The sequence below is a fragment of the Tachysurus vachellii genome, chromosome 23 (genome assembly GCF_030014155.1).
Source record: "Tachysurus vachellii isolate PV-2020 chromosome 23, HZAU_Pvac_v1, whole genome shotgun sequence".
Classification (NCBI taxonomy): domain Eukaryota; kingdom Metazoa; phylum Chordata; class Actinopteri; order Siluriformes; family Bagridae; genus Tachysurus; species Tachysurus vachellii.
The window spans coordinates 11246351-11271904 of NC_083482.1; the positions used below are offsets into that span (position 1 = coordinate 11246351).

Here is a 25554-nt window from a genome sequence, read left to right on the forward strand (position 1 = left end):
CAAGGGCATCTGGCGTTAAAAATCCCTGTGCCACATCTAAAATGTGGACCACGCGATCTGTACTGTATATACAGTATATATACTGTATAGGGATATGGTTTAAAAAAGAGTATTTACTGCAATTAGCCCCTAGATGTCAGCAGAGAAAACCTAGTCATTGTGATGATTTGTTGATCCTGGTGTGACCCTCTACTGTGGATTGGCAACTTTACATAGCCGGCAGTAAGTGTGTGTGTGTGTGTGTGTGTGTGTGTGTGTGTGTGTGTGTGTGTGTGTGTGTGTGTGTGTGTGTGTGTGTGTGTGTGTGTGTGTGTGTGTGTGTGTTGCCCTGTGATAGACTAACATCCCATTCAGAGTGTTTCCACCTCATACCCAGATGAGGCTCCAGATCTACTACAAAACTGAACAAGTGATAAAATCATTTTTCTGTCATAATAAAACACTGTGACTTTTTGATAAATTTTATTATAAAGTTAAATACTTTTTAACACAAACGCATAATTAAAAATAGACAAAAGCCCATTAGCTTTCATTACATTTGCACCACATCATATATAGACACATGACTAACAGACTCATACAGTATGTGCTTGCTGAGCATTGCATGACAGATTTAATTCTTAAACCCTCATTTAATAGTAAATATTCCTGAATTTTATACAATCTTAAATAGTGTGTGAGGCACCAAGTCCTTAGAGGATCAGCAGCATCATACAATCAAACACCTGTCAAAATGAGTACACACACACACACGCACACACACACACACACACACACACACACACACACACACACACACACACACACACACACACACACATTTGACTTATACTTTGCATAATTCTAATAAATTATCTCTAATACTACGTGATTTAAAGAAAAATCCAACATATTTAACCTAATCTTCAGCTTCTTCTACATTTGTAATCTATGTGCAATTCCAAAACAACGGATCTTTGACACACTTGCACAGCAAATAATAACAAAATATTAAAAATAAATAATAAATTATATACAACTCACTTATAATAAAAGTCTACGGGCAGTTGAATGTTGCATGTCTAAAATATGGGGCATTGTAATGTAAATGTAAATCTAGGAGACTCAACAGTTAAGACTTTAAGCTGAATATACTAGGAAGTTTTTTCTGTTGTTAATCAAAGGTTCCAAAAGGTTCACTGGCCAACATATCTGATCACGAGGACACAGAGGTACGTCCATGTTCGCCACTCGAATGTAGGTATTGATGACAAATTCTTAAAATAAGATTAAATCCCACATGTAATGGCTGAGATACAGATTTAGAGAGATCTTTGTCGAATTCCTGTAAGCGCTCTACAAAAATATGGGTTTTATTATAAACCAGGACTCAGTAACTTGCTCTAGAATTCCATTATAAGTAAGTTTTGAGTAATCAGGTTTCCATTCTTTTCTCAGATCAGAAACATGCACAGTAGATTAAGATTAGGTTGAATAATGCTAGATTATTCCTTCACTTCTCAGAAACACTTTTCCCTCACCCCTTGTGCATTTTTATGCATTATTGTAACCCTCCAGTAGATCGGTGCCAGACTTCCAGTGAGAATTCACTGAACTGTGGTTGGTGCTTTCAGTTCTTCTTGGATGCTCTAGAACCTTTTCTGTTTGCTTTTCCCTGAGCTGTGTTGTAAAAGAGAGGATAACTGAAGAAACAGATGATGCCCAGGCTAATGACACTGGACAGCATGATGGCTCCCAGAGTCCCTCTGAAGGTCATAGCAGGAGCGTGGTGATGCAGCCATGACCGTCTCAGAGCCATGTCCATCTCTATGGCCTGCATCTGGAAGTGTGTGCCACTGATCCCACACACATGGAACAGCTGGTGGCTGTGGCCTGTAGGGGCCAATAAGAACAGGTAGTTAGTGCTTTTGACTCATGACACTGATGTTAAAGCACAGAATAACAGAAAGACTAATATATAGTTATATCATGTGTATGCAGCTTTTCTAGACTTATGACCAATAATGCATCTTGTGTAATGAGGCATTGCAACTTGCCGCTCATATGAAAGGGTTTATTGGGTTCATTTGTACCTAATGAGCTGAAACTAAAAATATGCTTAATCTAGTCACCTTTTAAAAGGCATTCAGTCAAGGTTAAGGTCATTGCAGGAAAACAGCCATGTGTAGTTTTCTGCTGACTCATATGGCACATTCAGGTTTCACACATTCAGGTTTAGCTAGATAAATAAATGCATGTTTTTTACATCATGCATCTGTTACACTTTCAGTGAACTGCCTTTTCTGGCATGCGAATTTTATTCACATTTGGTTTGACTTCTGTTTTATCAGAGACAGCAGAACAGCCCAAAATCAACGTGGCACAGAAGGGTCAAAAATCAGGATTACGAAATCAAAATTATGCAACAGATAAACTTAAATGTTGGCAGTTATTTTCTCGCTGTAGCACACTGGATGTGATGAATGTGCAAAAATTAAATATTTTATGGATAAAGGAGTTAGTCTGTTCGTAAAGTGGTCAGTAACTTTATCTATAAGTTGGAATGGAAGCATGACACATTTATAGATGTGGACATAGTGCATGACCCCTTTACTCTCACTAAAATTTCTACCGCTTATCCGAACTACCCCGGGTTACGGGGAGCCTGTGCCTATTTCAGGCGTCACGAGGCATCAAGGCAGGATACACCCTGGAAGGAGTGCCAACACATCGCAGGGCACACACACACTCTCATTCACTCACGCAATCACACGCTACGGACAATTTTCCAGAGATGCCAATCAACCTACCATGCATGTCTTTGGACCGGGGGAGGAAACCGGAGTACCCGGAGGAAACCCCCGAGGCACGAGGAGAGCATGCAAACTCCACACACACAAGGTGGAGGCGGGAATCGAACCCCCAACCCTGGAGATGTGAGGCGAACGTGCTAACCACTAAGCCACCGTGCCCCCATGACACCTTTATTTCTTTGTAAAAAAGTTGAAAATATGCCTTGCATATGCCTGAAAAATTACCAAAGGAAGTCACTTTATCAAGGGCTAATTTTAAGAAGGCAGAATTTTAACAGAAATATATTAATATAAATAAATCAAATAGTCTCCAGTTGCAACACATAATCCAGCCATTGATTAATATCCGATAACAGCAGCCTTCGTCATCTTTTTTTTGCTAACATTGCTCGTTTTTGATAACGAAGGAACATTTGTGAAATGTAAAACTAAAATAACATTAGTGTTAATAGTTCATGATATAAATCTTTAAGATTCACGTTAATTATTTGACGGGGGTCTATATTTCGAGTGCACACAATTTTGTGGTAAAAACATAGACATAGTACACACCCTGCTACTGAACTGTTGTGCAAACACGCAGGGCACGGCTGGGAGAGACGACTTGCGTCTTACCTATTAGGTCAAAATGTCCAGGTGCCAGCCTCTCGGGAAGATGTGTGGCAAACAGAAAGCCTGTGAGGAAAGCCAGGAGTATGTGATAAACGTGAAGACGGTTTACTTCATTTGCAGTGCAGCCTTCTCCCACACACAGGAAGATCTAGATAAAATACAGGTACAGGTAGGTATTGCTATCAAATGCTGTTTAACTTCCTAACTAAAGTTCAGATATGGCTTAATGAACCTCATTTAAACAAACGTTTAAACACTTGGATCAAAATAAAGGAGACAGAAATTTAGGATTATTAATCCTCTCTATAATTTAGTTAATAATTCTTTTAGATGATTATTTTGTTTATTTGGCTTTTGTTGTACATACTGTAGTTGTATTTTTGTCCTTTTTTCCTCCCAATTTTCTCCTTAATGGGATACTTACACATTAACACATACCCTATTATGCTTCCACTATTTCCTGCTTATTGACTGTAATAGCAATAATACTATTTTATACCTGATGTTAGCAGCAGCTCATGAAAACAGTGTTCAATGTATTTGGAAAAACAGTCACAGAGGTCTTCTTGGTAAGCTGGTGTAAAGCTTCATGCTATATATTTGTCATACAGTACAATATGTATGCATTTGTATGAAAACTTTAACAGACAACTTTGTATAAATCCTTAACCAGACTTGTTCCTTAACCAGACCATGTGTGACATCAGGATTTGCATTCACAACATTGACATTATTAGTATTAGTATTTAATTTTTATTTCCTCATTCAGAAACCACAGAGGAAGCAGCTTTTTTTTTTTATTCTTTTCCCCACTAAAACCTCTGCTGTAGGTATTTTTTGTGTTATGTTTTAACTAGGCTGAATAAATAATACCAAGGAGAACATATTTTGCCACACCTCATAGGCCAAGGTTTACACTCCCACTGTACGCCTGATTTCTTTCTGATGTCTTACTTACATCTAAACTTGTTAACGATGGTTCAGACATCATTACACTGACAAAAGAATAAACAACGTTTAAAGACAGGATGAACTTCCAGGTCGTCCTGTATACGGTGAAGATCGTCTTCTGCAGATCTTTCACTTGAACCCACACCAGCACTTCATAAACATTTCATAGAAGTCTAATGCAGCACTTAGCATTCTGTATCATCTCTTGCCAGATTTTTTTTTTTTCTGGATGCATATTAGATGAGTAAATACTTGAATAATAAAAAAAAAAAGAAGAATATTTCAGATGGTTATTGTTTTATTTGTGTGTGGGTGTGCATACGGTTCGAAACTCACCCTGTAGAAAAGAGGAATGTTGTCGAACAGGTAGGGGTAAGAGAAGGCTAGAATGCGCAGCACTTTACCAAACCTGGGTCTGTTGCTTTCAGCAAATCTGCACAAAAGGACATCAGAATATAATATTGTGTAGTCATAGTGTGGAGATCTGAGATTTATAATGTTAATTTATAATGGGTGTGTTGCGAAACTTCGAATTAATGATTCATTAATACAGTTTTGTTAGCATTTTACTACTCTTTAAATCTTCCAAAATTTCCATTTTCATTTTCTTCAAGTTTGATCCATCATTCAGTCAGCAATAAACGTGTAATTTTATTTAAAATGCAGAAACTTTTATCTGTATTGTTAATAAGCAAGTGGACTACATGCAAGAATTAAGCCAAGTAGCATAAAAAGTAGGAAAGATGAGTGAAAAGAACTGTTAATTAAAGGAAAAGTCCACCTCAAAATGAAGTAAGCAATAAAGTTGTGATGTTCTTAGCGATTCTACAGCTAGTTTGTTGTATTTGTATTTGTATTTGCATTAGTATGATTCCTGTATAAATAAAACAACAGACTCATAAAACGACTCAAAGTTACAGCCGTGGTGAGGTATTAACTATGACAGCTGAAAGCTTTAGGAGGCTGATATGTTATCAGCATGCAGCCAAACAACATTGTAAATAACTTTTATTAAACCATTAATCGTCAACATAGAGGACGTTTAAGCTAAAAAGACTTAAAGACAACGTTTAATTATCAAGAATGGATTTTTCCTTTACAGGAATGGACTTTGCATGGATTTGTGCTGAGAGTAGTGAAGATAACTAAATAAAGCATTTACCTGTTCACATTTTCAGGGTTAGAGCAGGAGAGAAGCCAAGCCTTAGCAGAAGAAAGAGGAGTGAGAGAAGAATTTAGCTACAAGCGGATAGTGCTGTCTAACCTATATGACACATACGGAATCTCATTTTTCACACTATTTATTATGCAAGTATATAATATACAAGGACTACAGGTTTTACTTGCATGAATTGTATATTAATTGCTGTTTTTTTGCTTTCAGTGGGAACGTCTGGCTAGTTATTGCACTACATTAACTCACTCTTTCCTTTTGTAGCTCAAATCTCTAATTGTGAACACACGCTTAACACACCCACACTATTCAGGTCACTGAAAGCTGTTTATTTATTGGGGTAAAATTCACCACTGATAGAAAATTGGGTGCAACAAATTGGCATAATATAAAGTGACTTTTGTATCTGCTCTTGTTTAGGCAGGCAAACAGTTTCACTCGAGACAATTATATAGGATTCCCTTGTGATTACCTGGAGTAACAAGCCATGGTAGTGGATATCACAGTGTTCGTTACAGCCACAGGAACATAATACGCGTGAAACACACTGTTCACCCACGCATCTGGCACAACGTATGCAGAGTAGGCAATAGCTGAACCTAAACACAGCCAGAACGGCTCAATGTTAAAGAAATACAACTTACATATCATATTTAACACAGCTGACATTCCTTTTCTAGAAGAAATCCAAATCATGAGTGTCTTCTATCATGACATTGATTGGTTTATTCAATAACCACAAACAACAGTAAGTAACAGTGTATCATTCACACACTCAGATGTGTATGTGTGTCTGTTTGCCCCTGTCATACCCAAGCTGTATAGACTGAGCGCTCCATAGTCAAAGAAGTAGCAGATGTGCCGGGCACGTGTGGACATGGTGCTAAACGTGTGAGCACAGCTGGATGCCAGTGGGTACACGCAGCAGGACAACAGGTACACCAGCAGTGGCCACGTGTATGCATCAGTCCACACATCATGTATAAAGACTACAGTCAACAGCTTGTACAGAAAATACCTGAGAGAGATAAAAAAAATAAATAAATGTGTGAAGTTACAGTCCACTCTGAAAGTACTGAAACAGCAAGGCCAATTCTTTTATTTTTGTTGAATGCTAAACATATTTTGAAATCAATATGAATATAAGATGATAGATCAGAATTTCAGCTTATATTTCCTGATATTTACACTTTGAATTGTTAAACACCTTAAAACACGATACCTTTGGTTGTGGACCGGCTAATTTTTAGACGATTTGCTTGAATATAAATGAAATAATATATTGAAATTGCATTTAAATGTGCAGTTTTCCATGGGCCAACTGTTTAAATTACAAATCGAACCCTTTTAACACATTGGAGAAAAAAATCCACAAAAAAAAGTCTAATAACCACAAACTCCTTCTTCTGGAAAAACACGAATTCTATAGATTTAGAGCTTAATTTACAAATATCATAAACTACAGAATTGAGGAAACTATACTTCCTCTACCACCTCTGCCATGTGTGTATACTGTAGATTGCATGCTCCGGGTTCTCCAGATCCCTTCCCTAGTTCAAAGGCATGCATCTCTAAATTGTTCATAATGTCTGTGCATTTGTGCCCTGTGATAGACTGGCATCCTGTCAAGTGTGTACCCTGCCTTGTGCACCGAGTCTCCTGGGATAGGTTCCCCATGACCCAGAAGGTAAGTGGTGTAGAGGACGGATAGATGGATGGATGGATGGATGTATGGATGGATGGATGGATGGATGGATGGATTCCTCTTTTATTATTTTTAACCTGTCATACCCACCAGTACAGGTGAACACTTGAAGAAAAGTGCTGTCTATGTTCTTCCTCACACATGAGCATAGAGATGCACATGATTAGCTACTGTCATTTTAACCGACAGGGGACAGAGTAATGATGTCCCTACTGACCAGAGAGCAGGGGCAAACTTATAGTCTTTGTTCAAGGGAAGCTGTAGTGTTGCTGGAATTCTCACAAGGAGAGGGAGAACAATAGGTTTTTGTAGAAAGGTGTCTACAAACAATAAACTTTTAATAAAACCTGAGCTAGCTAGGAGTAGACAATCTTTCTGTTCTTGCCTCACTACAGAGACAGAGTTTTTGCTTGTGGTAATCTCACATAACTACAGATACAGTAGATACAGATCAAGGTATAAGGGATTGTTTATGATGGAGTGAATCCTGGGGTTTAAACATCTTTCATTCTAAGGAAAATTTAAGGCTTAAAGGTGAGTTTTCAAAAGTTTTCATTGCAATAAGCAAAAGAATGAAGCAATATGTAACACTCTATAACTCTACTCACATATTCAGAATGACACTGGGAACACGATAAATGGAGAAAGTAATGTCTGAGGCGATTAGAGATCACAGAAGTACGAAAGAAAGACATTTGAGTTGATATGGGAACCATGGCAATGATTACGAATACAGTGTTAATGATCTGCTATGGACAAAGCCAGAGAAAAACTTAACAATTGAGGGAGTGCATCGAATAAAACGGTCTTACATGTCTGGACATGTTATTACAAGCACAACACAAACACATACTGAAATCAGACCTAACTAATCAACCTTGTGTGATTGTTAATACCCGGATTGTGTTTGCCTGTTGCTGTAAGTAAAGTCTGTGAACAACAGATCTGAGAGACTAGCATTGTGAAAATGTTAGCATAGTAAACATAGTAGTCCTGGAGCAAGCATGCGTTACACAAGCAGTCCTGGCAATAATATGTCAATGAGTAATTGGTTTAAAAACAGCTCCTAGTGGATTGGAAGATTCCACATGTACAACCTTCCTTGTGTCTGAAGTTTAATCATTGGGTTGTATATTTGCAGGTGAAAAGAAACCTGAACTTATGCTAAAATATTTTTCTTTTTATAAACACACACAGTAGCTAGACACTTAAAACACACTGCTGCACTGTTTTGCTAGCTAAAAATATGTCATCATTAGTGCTATTTAAATTTCTAGCTAGCCAGGTTTAGTAAGTAATCTAAATATTTAGTAATCTAAATATTATATCAGTCAAAAATAAATGTGGTGCATTTTGTTACAGTGTGGTTCAGTTTTGTTTTGACAGGTAGCTTAGGTTGCTAGACAGCTAGCTAACATTATGCAGTTTAAACCAGCTAACATTCTGTTATTCAAAAGCCACAGTCTATCTTACTGGAAGTTAGCTAGCAGTTGAATATCCTTTATATTGGATAAAAACCTAGCAAAGGTCACTTAGACTTCTTAAGTTTTATATACATATTTATAAATATTATATAACATACAGGGCTTTGTGTGTGAACGTTCCTCCAGTTCAGTAGTTAGTTCTTTGCTATAAACACAAGACACACAGACACACACACATTGTGAGAGCTTGCCATCATTATGAATTGTGAAGATTCATTGTGAAAGAATTGTGTCAGACTTGTCATCATTAAGAATGAATCTAAGGATTGTTGTATCACAATAATAAAGTGATGGAGGTCAACAAGCGATTGACTTTAGAGCTTTAAAATAATCAAGTCACTCAAAACCCATACAGCATTTTGTAGAGCAATGTTTACAATTAGCATTACAGTTACAGTTTCCTCTTTATTATCTATAGTTATTCTTACTAATGTTTAGCTTACCGTGTTATTACCAGTTAAATACATATTTATTCACACATTGATTAAGTATTAAATTAAGAAAGAGTATTCTTCACACTTCAGTATTATGTACACAGAAACAAATATAATAAATTCGACTTGGCATTTAAATGAACTGATATTTCTGTTTATTTATTCTTTGTTTCAATTAAATTGTTTGTCACGTCAACCACAGAAATAGATTAAAATCTCATTAGCCACCGTAATAATCCTTATATGACGTAAAATTTGATGGAGGTTGGGATAGGGTGTGGTAGGGGAGTGGTAGGGGTGCGGTAGTGAAACCTTTTTTAAATCATTCTCATAACTTCAGATATGAGGAAATACGTCTTTTACACAGAGAGAACAACATACTGTAGTATACTACAGTAACAAGTAGTATAATAGTATAAAATCAAATAAATCTGAAAATATTGTTCATTTCACTTAGCATCATTGCTGCTGTGCTCTGAAATCTACCAGCTAGGCTTATAATCTGATTTAATGACTAGATTTAGAACTTTTCTGTACGTTTGCATAATAATATTGAATCATTTGAAAACTCTTTCTGTGTTCCTGATCTTTTCAGCTGCCAAAGATGGTGGACCAGTTTCACCAGCTTGGTCTGTTTTGTTTTGGGCGCTGGCCAGACCAAGCTGGTCAAACTCGTACACTAGCTCTAGATTTTTCACTAATGTATGAAGTGGTAAATGTTATTCTAACTTAAGACATAATAATAGAAAAGCTGTCTACTTGTCTAAACAAGTAGCTTAGTTTGCTAGCAAAGTAAGCTAACATTAGTATAAATTAGACCTAGGCCTAAATTCTTTTTGTTGCTGCTATTTGCATATAAATTCAGACTGTTGTACAGATTATGTGAATTGTACCTAAATAAAACTATAATGCTAATTTTTTTATTTCTGCAACATAGGTCTTTGTTTAACTGTCATTCATTGATAAGAGAAAAATGGCGCATAAAAGTGATCCAGGTGATGTCAACTTACCAGAATGACATGTTTGAGACTGAATATTTATATATCTGTTTAATTAGGTTAAACTGAATTAATGTTTTAAAGTAATGTTTCAAATGTTCTAATTGAGCTAGTACATACGATGTACTGTATATACATAATACATTTTTAATTTTTAATTAAATATGTTGACTACATTCTATTATAGTCAGTGATTTTAGAATTAACAAGACATTATATCTGTATTTTGACTGATCTAAAGCACAACATAACTTGTTTAAAGGTAAAAAGTACACTGTATATTTCTGATGCTGAGCACAGCCATGATGATTTGCATCACTCCATAGACAGTCTGTTAATGGGAGATAAACTCGTAGGTCAGAAAACGACCCTAAAGTATGGATTTCAATTTGAGGGGGCTTTTTTTTTGTCTTTTACTGGAATGCAGCATTAGCTTAAATTAGAAATGACTTATTTCATGGCATGTCATACTGTGGAAGACATGGCGCTGGTTGCAATCTACATTTTCTATTCAAATAAAGACAGAATAATTTGTGTTCATTTGAATTCAAACTCACAACCTTCTGCTCCGTATTCCAACACCTTAACCACTAGGCTACCACATTCCTGCTACCATGTTGGATGGCTATTTTCCATTCACATGCTACCTGGAGTCTATCCCAGGGGACTCAGGGGTATAAGCAGGTGACAACTTGGACGACGTGCTAATTCATATCAGGGCACAATTGCACACACACCCCGGACAAAACAGAAATAGAATTGGGAAATAGAATAAAAAGTCCCCCAATTATTACCAAAAATCAATCAATCAATCATCCTACATACACACTGTAATTCTGCGTACAAGCTTGGTTACATTAACATCATTTAATTGTGTACATATTTGCTAATGGCCAAGGAATCAATAATACCCTATTACCCCACCACAAACATGGGCACAGAAAAGGAAAGTGAAGCTGGCTGGGCCATTGTAGAGTTTTATTATTCCCAGACCCTGAAGGATGAGATGCGACAGAATCCTCTGGCTCTCTGACATGTTTACTGCTGCTGGAAGACCTGGAGGAATGTAATGCTGTGAGCCCATTAGCACATAGGAGAAGTGTGCCATGTCTCCAGGATGGCTGAGAGTCTCAGGAAACTCTCAGGACAAATGAGGTACTCCTCCTCTCTCACTGTTTATTCGCTGTCTATTCAAACTCACTCTCTGGCTAACAAACATGACAGCTGTCACTCACACTGATTCTGGCTGTGGGATTAAAGGTGTGTGTGTGTGTGTGTGTGTGTGTGTGTGTGTGTGTGTGTGTGTTTGTGTATGCGGCACAGTTCTTATACTGATTACAAAGTGTTGAATTATTAAAATGAAAGCACAAGCAAACAAAGTGTGTGTGTATATGTTTAGATTTTTACCATGTGGGTAAGAAATGCGTCCAGACATTGAGAGTCTCGTTGGTGAGCTGAAACAGGCTGAGGATGCAGTCAGTAGCAGAGCTGCGAGGGTGACGATACCCAGAAATAATACTCTCCTCCTGGAAGGCCTGCAAAGCCCACACACACTTCCTTTAAAACACACTAATCAAACATTAACGTAAAAGGTGTACTTTTTAAAACCTTTTTTTTCTTTCAAATATTATTTTTGGCTATATATACATACCTAAGACACATGTAGCGTGTTTGAGCTGTACTAAAATTTACATTTCCCTTTCTGAATTTGAAGATAATCTGCAATATTTGCAAAAATGTGCAATAAATTTAATTGAAATTCTTCATAGTTTTGAGCCTGTATCACTTAACCACAAAGTTAAACATTTTTATTAATGTACACTATATATTTTCAATTAGAAAGACTATATTAATTCTGGCTAAGACTTTTATTTGCTTTCAAACCGCCTCAATTCTCCATGTAATGAATTCCTTAGAAAGATTCCTTTGAGAATCTGGTTCCTGTTGACATTATTGCATTATACATTCCCACATATTTTTCAGGTAGACTTTCACTGGTCCATGAAATTCATGTTGAGTTCTGACTCTATTTACATTTACATTTACATTTATGTCATTTAGCAGACACCCTTATCCAGAGTGACTTACAACTGAGCAACTGAGGGTTAAGGGCCTTGCTCAAGAGCCCAGCAGTGGCAGCTTGGTGGACCTGGGGTCTATCATCATTGCACTCAGCAGAAATTGCAGTCTTTAACTGTTCAGTTTTGGTAAGCCTGTGCCCACCTCAGCCTGTTGTAGCTCATCTGACTCCACATTCAATGTGTTGCACATTCTGAGATACTTTACTGCTCACCACAATTACACTGAGTGATTATCTGAGTTACTGTTGCCTTTCTATCGGGTCAATTGTACCATTCTAACGAGTAAATGTTAGACACTATTGTGTATGAAAATCCAAGGAGATCAGCTGATATAGAAATACTCAAACCAGTCTGTCTGGAACCAACAATCATGCCATGGTCTGATGGCTGATGTGAACATTACTCGACCCTGCTGCCGTTGTATCTGCACGATTTTAAGCATTTTTGTGATTCTGCGATGTGATTGGCTGCTTAGATAATTGCATGAATATGTAGGTGTGCATGTGCGTTACACAACATGTAACACATGTAACACACATGCACACAAGAAACACTTAAATAAAATGACATAAAACAAACAAACAAACAAAAAAAAATGAATCTTTTTTCTGCTGCAAGTTCCACAACAAACACACAACTACAGTGTTAGTCATTTATTTTGGAGTTAAATTAATATTATTTTCACAGACCAAACAAAAGGACACACAGAACTATTCATTTAGGAAACCTAAATCTTTGTAGAGCTTATTAATTAATAATCACACTCGGATCTCAGTCGATCCCTCAATGAGTGCTTCAGCTGAAGGATCACGTGGAGTGTAAACCAGTTTGTCTGGACTCAGACATTGTAGTGAAATGTAAGGATGTGGTGCCTAACATGCCTCATTATACTGATGAAGACTTTCCCCATTTCTGGTTAGATTTCATTAGATCTCGATTGTTCTAATAAAATACATTTATCGTATCCGTTCACTCATTGTTATAAAGAAACGTTTCTCTTTTTAATTCTCTCAATCGTAGCTAATCCCTTCTTTTAGTCACTTTCAGAACGTTTGTCCGGCAGTGTAAATGCTTCTAGTTCATTACATTAATAAAAAACATTCATTTAGAGGAAACATTCACAATATAATTTCAGTATAATATTTTTTCAGACATTTGTGCCCAAGTTTACATTTTCTTTATAGATATTTAACCCCATAGAAGTCGAAGTTACATCACAACCTTTTGCTGTGACCTCAAGGGGAAATAAATCTGAAGATGTATAGCTTACAGTCCAAAATTATGCAAATTTAAATGAAAATAAAAAGACATTTCCTACAAACTTTATATAATAAAAAAAAGATTTTGAGGACCCATGGATACCTTTGGTGAGCCTAAACGTCCTGTGTGGTGGGTTAGATTGTAATACGTTATGACTTGGATGAGCCATACTGTAATTCTCACTTACTCACACACTTACACACGCTACACTGACCCGAACTTTAATAGAGTTAATGTTAAACATTTCAATCGGAATTCTTCATTATTCTCAGGTCTATGTTTAAACAGTTACTCACGTCTAAACCGAAGGTTATTTTCTGCATGGAAAAATACACTATACCATTTGTCTACTGAAGGTCAAGCAGATTATTTATTACAGTGTACAAAGACTTATGTTCCAAAATGTAATCTAGTATCTTGTCTTGAATGGACTTACTTTAGGCACTTGGTGGACGTTGAATACGGGAGGCAGCTTGATGAGACTGAACATGTTCTACAGGTTCCAGGCTGCTGTTATGACTACCACAGATTACTGATGAGAAATGTGCACAGAAAACCAAGGTCTGGAAGCCCAAGTATAGCCAGACCTGCCTTCTAGACCCGCCCATGTGACTGCACACACCTTTCCACACACACTCATTCAGTAAACTATCCTGTAATCAGACTTGGCAGGTAAACCTGTCTAATTAGTATGCACACACACACACACGTACACACGCACAAACCCGCACACACACACACGGGTGATATGAAAATAATACAATTCCTGTAATAATGATCCAATCAGATCTTATATGTTTTGTGATCGCTGATATTTGTATTGATAATTTTAATGCTTACACAAGCCACCATCATACCTTTAATGTTTTACATAACTTTGCCATGGAAGCTTAACTGGTTTCTTCCAGAAGCTGCATGCTGTGAGGATGTATATAGGATAAATACTGCGCATGTGGCAGCCTAGTGGTTAAGGTGTTGGGCTACCAATCGAAAGGTTGTGAGTTCGATTCCCATGTCCACCAGGTTGCCACTGTTGGGCCCCTGAGCAAGGCCCTTAACCATCAATTGAGCAGCTGTAAAAAAATGAGATAATGTAAGTCACTCTGGATATAAGGGTGTCTGCCAAATGCTGGTAATGTAAATGCTGCCTCATACTGCAGAGCTCTGATATAGTATTGAAACTAAAACAGCAGTGTCAGACTATCAGTTAGAAGGTCATGAGTTTAAATCCTGCCACTGCAGGGCCCCAGAGCAAGGCTCTTAACCGTAACTACTGATCATTATTACAAAAAATGGAGATAAATATAAGATGCTTTGGATAAATAAGTGCATTGTATGAGCGAATGCCATAAATTCAATAATATGAATGTCTCTTTTTTCACAGTTATAGAAAGTGCATTGTAAGTAGCAAACACTGATTGTTTTACTTTATATTCTTTATTTTTGTCAGGCCTGTGCTTTTACTCTCCTGGGGCATTAGGAACTGTGAGGACAATTAAATCTCACTTTCATTAGCATGAGAATGTAGTGAGCACTTCATTGTGTGAAATGATATGTTTGTACGTTTTAGTACAGTATCTTTTCAATACAGTATCTGCTTTCTCATCATCAGGGACACTGTGCTTAAATCTTCTTATATTTTGGCAAATACGTACAACTAACTATAGTACAGGTTTATAGAAAACCCACTTATTTTTATGTTCACAAACTGTACATTTATTGCTGAATTGAAATTGATTTACTCGCTAACTCACACCGAGGGTTATTTAGAATACCATCCCAGTATGATTTTAGGATGTATAAGGAAACCAAAGAGCCCTACTTTAGTGAGTCATCATGACCCACACCCTCAGAAAATCAGAACAGACATCATGACCCACACCCTCAGAAAATCAGAACAGACATCATGACCCACACCCTCAGAAAATCAGAACAGACATCATGACCCACACCCTCAGAAAATCAGAACAGACATCATGACACACACACTCAGAAAATCAGAACAGACATCATGACACACACACTCAGAAAATCAGAACAGACATCATGACACACACACTCAGAAAATCAGAACAGACATCATGACACACACACTCAGAAAATCAGAACAGACATCATGACACACACACACACACACACACAGTCAGAAAATCAGAACAGACATCATGACACACACACAGACAGAAAATCAGAACAGACATCATGACACACACACACACACACACTCAGAAAATCAGAACAGACATCATGACACACACACTCAGAAAATCAGAACAGACATCATGACACACACACACACACACACACACACACACTCAGAAAATCAGAACAGACATCATGACACACACACACACACACACACTCAGAAAATCAGAACAGACATCATGACACACACACACACACACACACACACACAGAAAATCAGAACAGACATCATGACACACACACACACACACAGAAAATCAGAACAGACATCATGACACACACACACACACACACAGAAAATCAGAACAGACATCATGACACACACACACACTCAGAAAATCAGAACAGACATCATGACACACACACACTCAGAAAATCAGAACAGACATCCACACACACACACACACACACACACACACACACACACACACACACACACACACACACTCAGAAAATCAGAACAGGTGACTTTTTCCTTGCTCCTATATTTCACCTGTCGCTCAGTGTGTTTCTCCAATCGACCGGTCTGTTTAAAGGGCTCGGCCTTATCAGTTTCACAACCCACAGAGACTAACAAATGAATAGAGGGTGTGAATATGAAGGAACTGGTTGACAGTTAGAAATTAAACAAATCTTTTTCTCTTCTAATCTCTCTCTCTCACACACACACACACACACACACACACACAGGGACTGCAACACGCATTAAGTTGCTATAGAGATGTGTTATCTTGTGCATACTCTAGATCCTTGAAAGCAAACCATGTTAACGTATAATCCATATTAATATTTATTCATGAAAAGTTCTTGTTTGATGGTGAGCTGTGACTTATTCTGTATCTAAAAACACAACACATACAGTGCACTGGGAGGAAAATGTATAATGTGTCGTAAAGTATTTATAGCACAAGGGCACATAGTACTTTGTTACATAAGATTAAATCATGAGAGCTTTTCTTCATGAGTACAATATTAAATGTAGGCGATAAATAGAACTAAAATCATCAGGATGTTTAATCATGCCTGACTTTTCACTCCAGCTTTTTTACCCTAAAGATACTGAGATATAAGACGGAATCCTTGCTTATCCTTGTTTAAGTCTTTATGGCTAAGCTTTATTCGTTTAATCACCGGCTTATTTCATAACAATGTGCTATTTTCTCTCTTTCACTGATCTGATTTCTTATTACTGAATAAATGTCAATCATTCACACGTCTTATTAGCAAAGTATTTTTCTGACTAAACAGCCCGTGTAAATAACAAAAATAATTAACAAGAAAAATCGCAAACTGTGAATCTAATTTGTTAGTATACAATAAAATAAAACCTTCTTTCAGATGAACAAACACCTGAATGTAGCTTCAGTGATAAAATGGTGAAAATGTACAGCAGATACAAACAGGTGAAGGTTAACAGGTGGAGGAACAGGTGCAGATTCCTCCTGTAAGGAGCAAAGCAACCACACGATGGCAGTGTTCTCTAACTCAACCTAAAGCACAGCCACCAATCTTGACCTGTGTATACTTCTGCTATGTTCCATCATGGACCATTTGTTGAATCCAGGTGTGTGTGTGTGTGTGTGGGGTGGGGGGGGAGAGAGAGAGAGAGAGAGAGAGAGAGAGAGAGAGAGAGAGAGAGAGAGAGAGAGCAAGAGCCAATGTGTAAGAGAGAAAGTAAAAGAGAAGGGAGTGTGTGTGTGTGTGTGTGTGTGAGGGGGGGGGGGGAGAGTGTGCAAGAGCAAATGTGTAAGAGAGAAAGTAACAGAAAAGGGAGTGTGTGTGTGTGTGTGTTTGAGAGAGAGAGAGAGAGAGAGAGAGAGAGAGAGAGAGAGAGAGGAGAGAGGGGGGAGGGAGGGAGAGAGGGGGTAGGGAGGGCGAGCGGGACGGAGGGAGAGAGAGAGTGCAAGAGCAAATGTGTAAGAGAGAAAGTAACAGAAAAAGGAGTGTGTGTGTGTGTGTGTGTGTGTGTGAGAGAGAGAGAGAGAGAGAGAGAGAGAGAGAGGGAGGAGAGAGAGGGGGGAGGGAGAGAGAGAGAGAGAGAGAGAATATTAGTCATGCTTATTGTCACATACTGGTTGAGGACACTGTACATTGTGTGTACAAGCAGGGACACCAGGACGACAACCTCTGACATAAAGCAAAAGATTAGGACATGGCTTTTGTAACTGCAGGCGACATCACCAAATATCCCAGTTCACCAAAACACTGTATGCCCATGAACCCTCCAGATCATCTTCTATACCTATATAATAAACACTTGATAATGTTATAAGATATTATAAGATATTATAAGAATTGCCTCAGATTCCTCTTGGCTGATAGGAGCAGAACTGGATGTGGGATTCTGCTGTTGTAGCTCCTCCACCTTGATGTTCAATGTTTTGTGTATGCTGAGATTCTTTCCTGCTCACCTCAGATTATAGCAATTATTATATCCTTCCTGAAGTTCAAATCAATCTAGAAAGTTCCGTCTGTTCGTAATGAGAACGCATACTGATTTATCACCAAAATGTCTAAGTATACACAGTTATTTCTACAATTTAAGAAAGTATTCATATTTATTTTGCCTGCTTAACATTTAGCGTGTATAGCGTGAAGTAAAACTGTCCGATTGTAGGTCAAACTTATGCAGGTCTGCGTTAAATAACACGAGGTGAACAACAGTGTTGGAAGAATTACGTCTGATAGAAGTAAAGCTTCGTGTCCTGAATCCCAATCGACAGGTTATTAATTCCAAAGATTTTTTTAATAAACTGATGGTAGATTTTAGTTGCATATTTTCTTTGCATACTTTAATGGCTAGATCCAAAAATAAATAAGTAAATAAATAAACAATCCTACTAACTTTAAGTATGCATATTACTCTATTTTGCATAAGCATACTTATTTGCGTACGACTTTACGTTATTCATACATGCTGTAATTCATATCTCTAGATTTTAAAAACGTATCCTACAGGATTGTGCTTGTAGATTTATTTGATGGTATAAACACCATGATGCGTTTTTAATATCATGTATTTTAACATTTAAAGTATTTATGCTGGGGGCACGGTGGCTTAGTGGTTAGCACGTTCGCCTCACACCTCCAGGGTCGGGGTTCGATTCCCGCCTCCACCTTGTGTGTGTGGAGTTTGCATGTTCTCCCCGTCCCTCGGGGGTTTCCTCCGGGTACTCCGGTTTCCTCCCCCAGTCCATGGTAGGTTGATTGGCATCTCTGGAAAATTGTCCGTAGTGTGTGATTGCGTGAGTGAATGAGAGTGTGTGTGTGCCCTGCGATGGGTTGGCACTCCGTCCAGGGTGTATCCTGCCTTGATGCCCCATGACGCCTGAGATAGGCACAGGCTCCCCGTGACCCGAGGTAGTTCGGATAAGCGGTAGAAAATGAATGAATGAAGTATTTATGCTCATTTTACATGAGTTCATAAGTGTTTGTTTTTTAATGAGAACAGTCATTAAAGCTGACTGATACAATACAGTGTACTTATCACACTGAACACACCACGCATTGACTTCAGAAGGACCACAGTGTCCAAGGCAAACGTAGTCTGACACACTGACTGCAGATCAACGCTCTTTTAATATGTTTTGTCTTTCGTAAATTATTTCAGTGATTTTTTTCCCCCCAAAACCTTTTGGTTAACCGTTTAAACTTGGTCCTACACACAGTGCAGACATGACGACTCTTGCAGTGTATCTCAAAATAATTCTAGTTGATGTGCTCCTTGAGCAAATATTTCAGTGAACGTTGGGCTTCACTGTAAATCTCGAAAGCCATAAAACTGCCAGAATAATGAGTGTGTAGCAGCGAGAAACATTCTAACTGGAACAAAGCAGATTGGAGTGTGAGCAAGTATTCAAGAGATAGTTATAGACAGTGAGGCATTGAACACACACACACACACACTCACACACACACTCTCACACACACACACTCTCACACACACTCTCACACACACACTCTCACACACACACACACACACACTCTCACACACACACACACTCTCACACACACACACACACACTCACAGACACACACACTCTCAGACACACACTCTCAGACACTCTCTCACACACTCACTCACACTCAAACTCTCACACTCTCTCATACTCACACTCTCTCACAATCTCTTACACACTCGTCTAGTTACTGTATGTTTTCTAATTAAAAACTTGAATTTTTAAAAACCCTGCGATGGGTTGGCACTCCGTCCAGGGTGTATCTTGCCTTGATGCCCGATGACGCCTGAGATAGGCACAGGCTCCCCGTGACCCGAGGTAGTTCGGATAAGCGGTAGAAGATGAATGAATGAATGAATGAATGAATGAATTTTTAAAAATTAGCTTGAAATACGTAAACTGTCATTAATAACAATACAATTTCAAGCTTGAATGTTTAGAATCTAAAATATCTTTATGTGAATTGTGATATAGTCTATACTTATATGGCTTCCACTCCCACCATCATGCTGGTCAGTACATATAGATCTCACTGTTTACCTGAAGATCTACTCCAAAAGCCCCTGGAGCACATTTTTGCTTTTTCAACAAGCTACCACGTGTAGCTAACGAAAGCAATCAACTCTATAAAGGTTTAAAAAGCTTTATTAACAGAAATCGTTCCTCAAATAAAGAAGACGAGCTTGTGAAAAGTCTAGAGATTACGCTGTAGGTACATGCTATTGCTGTGAGCAATGAAGTTGAACAAATGTGCCATGAGACGGAAAATAGGCTAAAAACCATGTGCTGTAGTGCACTGACAGAGACTGAGCAAGCAATTCTCTCTCTCTCTCTCTCTCTCTCTCTCTCTCTCTCTCTCACACACACAATACTTTGAAGGTAAAGATCAACAATTTTTCAAAATTCCATTAAGTTGTCACTCCAAAATGGAGGCATGAAGTTTATGACTGGGAATTGGAGCTGTAGTGGGAGTCAATCGACTCGTGTCAGATCTATCAGGAAGTCTGCTTAGTGCATTTCCTCCCTCTACACTCACACCGCGTCCTTGCCTACAGTGTTTAGTCTGCTCTCTGGAGTGTGTGTTTACTGCATATGCTGCAAGGTGAGAACGCTCATGCAGTGTGAATGTGTGTGTGTGTGTGTGTGTGTGTGGCTTGGTGAGGTCTCAGCCTGATGCATAATTAAGCAGCAGCAGTTTGGAGGCCAGACGCAGACGAGTCAAAGGCACCCGAGTTGTACAGTGGGCACAGCCTGCCTAACACACACACACTCACACTCACCACATATACAGCTTCTCATGCACAATATGCTACGCAACGCAGCACCACCTTTCCTAATTCCTCAGACCTGAACAGCTCTGCTTCTAGCATCCAGATTAAGAAAAAAAGAGAGAGAAAACAAAAGGGGAAAAGCGAAAAACAAAAAACTCATCCAGAAGCCGGAGTGAAACTTAACGGCAGAAACAGCACAAGATATTCCCAGAACAAGATGCAATCTTGTGCAAGGCCTTTGCAGAATCTATAAAATAAACAATAGAAAAAATCTTCTGTTGTTTCATATTTTCAATTTATTTTCAAGTGGAAAAAAGAAATCTGGACCTGAGAACAGGTCAAAGGACTTAAAGGGTTAAAACAGAGGTATATTACACTGGTATAGAATTAATACATAAAAAGTAATAACTGGGGAATAAACATGAATGTAAAAATAAAGAAAGGAAGAATGAATAAAAAATAGATCATGACAAAAAAAAAAAATAATAAAAAATAAATATAAACAAAGATAAAAAGCCTGAAAATACTTCCCAAAAAAATTTTTTTAATAAAAAATATTAAAATGCTCCTAGACGCAGAAAAAAAAAAGTTTATGTAATAAGTGTTTAAATAAAATATGACATGAAAAATCTGGGGGGGCACGGTGGCTTAGTGGTTAGCACGTTCGCCTCACACCTCCAGGGTTGGGGGTTTGATTCCCGCATCCACCTTGTGTGTGTGGAGTTTGCATGTTCTCCCCGTGCCTCGGGGGTTTCCTCCGGGTACTCCGGTTTCCTCCCCGGTCCAAAGACATGCATGGTACGTTGATCGGCATCTCTGGAAAATTGTCTGTAGTGTGTGATTGCGTGAGTGAATGAGAGAGTGTGTGTGTGCCCTGCGATGGGTTGGCACTCCGTCCAGGGTGTATCCTGTCTTGATGCCCGATGACGCCTGAGATAGGCACAGGCTCCCCGTGACCCGAGGTAGTTCGGATAAGCGGTAGATGAATGAATGAATGAATGAATGAAAAATCTGTCGGTTTTTGTGACTGAAATAAAAAAAAAATGCCCCTGTGTATGGTGGGGGATCACTGATGATTAAATTTTATTTATTAATTTTTTTAAATCAATATCTGCTTGCATTTTCTAAGAGGATCAAACCTAGAAAGATGCATCTCCGTGACCTTGGCCCCAAACATCCAGATCATCAACCATCCACAAGAACCTGCAGCTCTCAAAATCTGCTTTCTACAGATGTCGGAGACTCCAAACCCTGCTGAATTAAATATACAAGAATCCACAAAAGCAAACTGAAGAATATAAAGGAGTTGGAAATGTTCTGTTCGCTGGAGCAGAGGCCTGCAGGATCCTCTACAAGCATCTGCAACGGCCTCAGTGCTGTTGATTTATTTATTACAAACAAAAATATCAATGCTAGGAATCCTGATCAAATTTAAAGCCAGATTGCAAGGAAAGAAAACAAACTTGCAGGTATTTTTAGAGAAATAAAATCTACATTAAATTAAACCTAAAGAGCTTCTGCTAATGTTTAAGCACGACACAGGAGACTTTCCATGCATTATTCATTTCTGCTCTTTTCCATCGAGTCACTAAAATAGTTACAAAACCACACTGAAACTTTAGACAATGAGGCTTTTTCTGTCATCTAATGCATCAAGTGTGCGATCAAATGATCAGTTTAAAGTCAGATGAACTATTTGACAAGCAGTCTGTGGAATGTGGAGGTCTGGATTTAGTGCGTTTTGTCTGAATCGTGTGAAACGCTGCAGTCTTGACAAAGTGAGGTGTGATAAATCCACTTAGCACGTTACATGCACACCACCTCATCGCCTCGATCCCTCTCTGTCCGATTCCTGCTCCACGTGACGAACACACACGAACACACACACACACACACACACACACACACAAACTGTTGGGGCTAGGCAGGTGATAATCTGATCAGTTAGTCATTAAGACGAGTCTCATGGGCTCAGGTCAGCTACAGAGAGAAGAGCGGCGCCACAAACTACACTAACATCCTGAAATAGAACGTAGTGACTGGAGGAAAGAAGAAACAGACAGATAGAAAGAAAGTGGGAGACGCGCCCAGAGCAGATAGAGAGATGCAGAGCCAAGCAGTCATGGTTTGATATCAGAGATGGAGAGTGGAAAGGGAGAAGAGGAGAGAAAGGTCAATAATGTCAGACTGACAGAGAGAGAGACCGAGACAGACAGAGAGACAGGTACAGACAGACAGATAGGCTAAGACAATCAAAAAGAATGAAAAAGGAAAGAAAGAACAAAGAAAGAACAGGACAATTGAAGAGACGACTGATGAGGTTAGAAGAAAGCACTTAAGGAGAAGACAGTCGAGAGGGTAGGTTAAGGGGCGGAGAGGGCAGGTTAAGGGGAGGAGAGAAGAGGGCAGGTTAAGGTAAGGTGGGGGGAGAAGAGGGCAGGTTAAGGTGAGGGGAAGAGAGGAGAGGGCAGGTTAAGGTAAGGCGGGGGGAGAAGAGGGCAGGTTAAGGTGAGGGGAAGAGAGGAGAGGGCAGGTTAAGGTGAGGGGAAGAGAGGAGAGGGCAGGTTAAGGTAAGGCGGGGGGAGAAGAGGGCAGGTTAAGGTGAGGGGAAGAGAGGAGAGGGCAGGTTAAGGTAAGGCGGGGGGAGGAGAGGGCAGGTTAAGGTGAGGGGAAGAGAGGGCAGGTTAAGGTGAGGGGAAGAGAGGAGAGGGCAGGTTAAGGTGAGGGGAAGAGAGGAGAGGGCAGGTTAAGGTGAGGGGAAGAGAGGAGAGGGCAGGTTAAGGTGAGGAGGAGGAGGTGAGGGCAGGTAAAGGTGAGGGGAAGAGAGGAGAGGGCAGGTTAAGGTGAGGGGAAGCGAGGAGAGGGCAGGTTAAGGTGAGGAGGAGGAGGTGAGGGCAGGTTAAGGTGAGGGAAGGAGGAGGAGGAGGTGAGGGCAGGTTAAGGTGAGGAGGAGGAGGTGAGGGCAGGTTAAGGTGAGGAGGAGGAGGTGAGGGCAGGTTAAAGTGAGGTACAGAGAGGGAAGGATATGGCAGATCTTCAGTGTTAAAGGGTATAAAGTGCGAGGTGTTTGGAGGAAATTGTTTGAGGGTAGAACAGGACGTCTCAGACAGCTACAAGAAACCTCACTGTTTACTCCTCCCTCTTATCTGCACAAACACAACTGAGTGAGAAAATACACGGCACATTGAACAATTTTACCAAAAAAAAAAATGCCTTTATTTTACAACTTTAAAAAGCAATTTAAAGCACAAAGATTGAACTTTTTGTTTTTTTAATATAAACCTTTTTTTCCTGCATAAAATGGGTGTGTGTGCACGTTGTGCTTGCATTGCAAACTGTGTCCAGCCTCTCGGGGCTCTCGCCGTCTCGCCTTTTTATTGCATATGTCACACGTGACTGACTCCTTGTGGGTCTGCTTCCAGTTCAGGACTGTGCAGAAGACAAGGAAGAGGAGGCGATGAAGAAATAAAAAAGGAGGGGAAAAAAAAAAAAAAGACAGAAAAAGAAAACAAATGCACACAGTGAAGACAGTAGCAGCTCTCTGAAGAAGGTCTTGCACATTGTCCAGAAGGGGAAAAAACAAAACAGAACAAAAAAAAAAAAAACCCACATAATTATAGAACAAAAAATAACTGGAATAAATTAACAGAGTTGTGCTTTAATGCTGTTTACACCAAACAGCTATTTCTAATTAAAACAAAAACAAAGCAACTCCGGATATGAAACAGATTCCTGTGACAGATACTCTGGCCCAGGTTTGAAATTATTTAGCGCATAAATTCTAGCTGAACAGTTGCACACATCCCCATAGACAGCTGTGATTATTATATTGTCTCCTCTGTATCTCTCTCTCTACTCCATAGAAATCTACTCTTACAAAACTAAACAGCATTACAAGGCATTTCCCCGTTATAAAGGAAGGCAGATTCACGCTCCTATTTATATCACCATCATACATCACACAGCAATTTACAAAGAAAAAAAAAGACTTTGGTATGAACAAAATAAGATTTTCAGATCCTCCTAGTAACATAAAATTATTTCCCTTTTAAGAACCGAGTCCCGTTTTAACGCCAAGTATGAAATGTGCATAGAAATATTCAAGAGATGAACGCTCATGCCAGAACACTGATAGAAAATTGACGTTGGAGGGGAAGAAATAAAGTCTTAAGATAAACCTGTCATGAGGCGTCATGTCTCTTCCACAAAACTCCTTCTAACAAGCAGCGAGGAAAAACTTCCTTCAGTCTATTCTGAGCTTTTATTCTGTATTACTGTTAAACAATTTAACTGGTGGGATGTGCTGAGTAACATGGTCGACAGGCAGTGTGTTGAGACGGGCAGAACACCATACTGCATGTGTGTGTGTCTTGGCTGAGACTGGGGAGGGGGAAGAGACTGTGCTCACCAGGGTAAATGTTTTGCTACTGAGCATTAGACATCGGTGACTCTAAGGACAACGAGGCGATCGACGCACAGACACACACAGACACGCACACACAGACACACGCACACACGCACACACAGACACACACAGACACGCACACATAGACACACGCACACACGCACACACAGACACACGCACACACGCACACACAGACACACGCGCACGCACACACACACACGCA

At 39.1% G+C, this 25554-nt stretch overlaps 2 protein-coding genes across 2 annotated transcripts in view; both read right to left on the reverse strand.

Moving 5' to 3' along the window:
• Positions 1-687: 687 nt before the first annotated feature.
• paqr5b (progestin and adipoQ receptor family member Vb) lies at positions 688-14060 on the reverse strand. Its single transcript, XM_060859722.1, has 7 exons — positions 13928-14060; positions 11558-11685; positions 6342-6547; positions 6002-6128; positions 4692-4788; positions 3408-3552; positions 688-1872 (listed from the first exon to the last, which is right to left on the reverse strand). Exons 1-7 carry the CDS (start codon positions 13979-13981, stop codon positions 1610-1612), a joined length of 1020 nt encoding a protein of 339 aa, XP_060715705.1. The 5' UTR covers positions 13982-14060; the 3' UTR covers positions 688-1609.
• A 10062-nt stretch (positions 14061-24122) lies between these two features.
• Positions 24123-25554, reverse strand: part of glceb (glucuronic acid epimerase b) — a 66427-nt gene continuing 64995 nt past the window's right edge. Inside the window, exon 6 of the mRNA XM_060859282.1 lies at positions 24123-24355. The gene's annotated coding sequence lies outside the window, so the exon portion shown is untranslated. The remainder of the gene's footprint in view (positions 24356-25554) is intronic.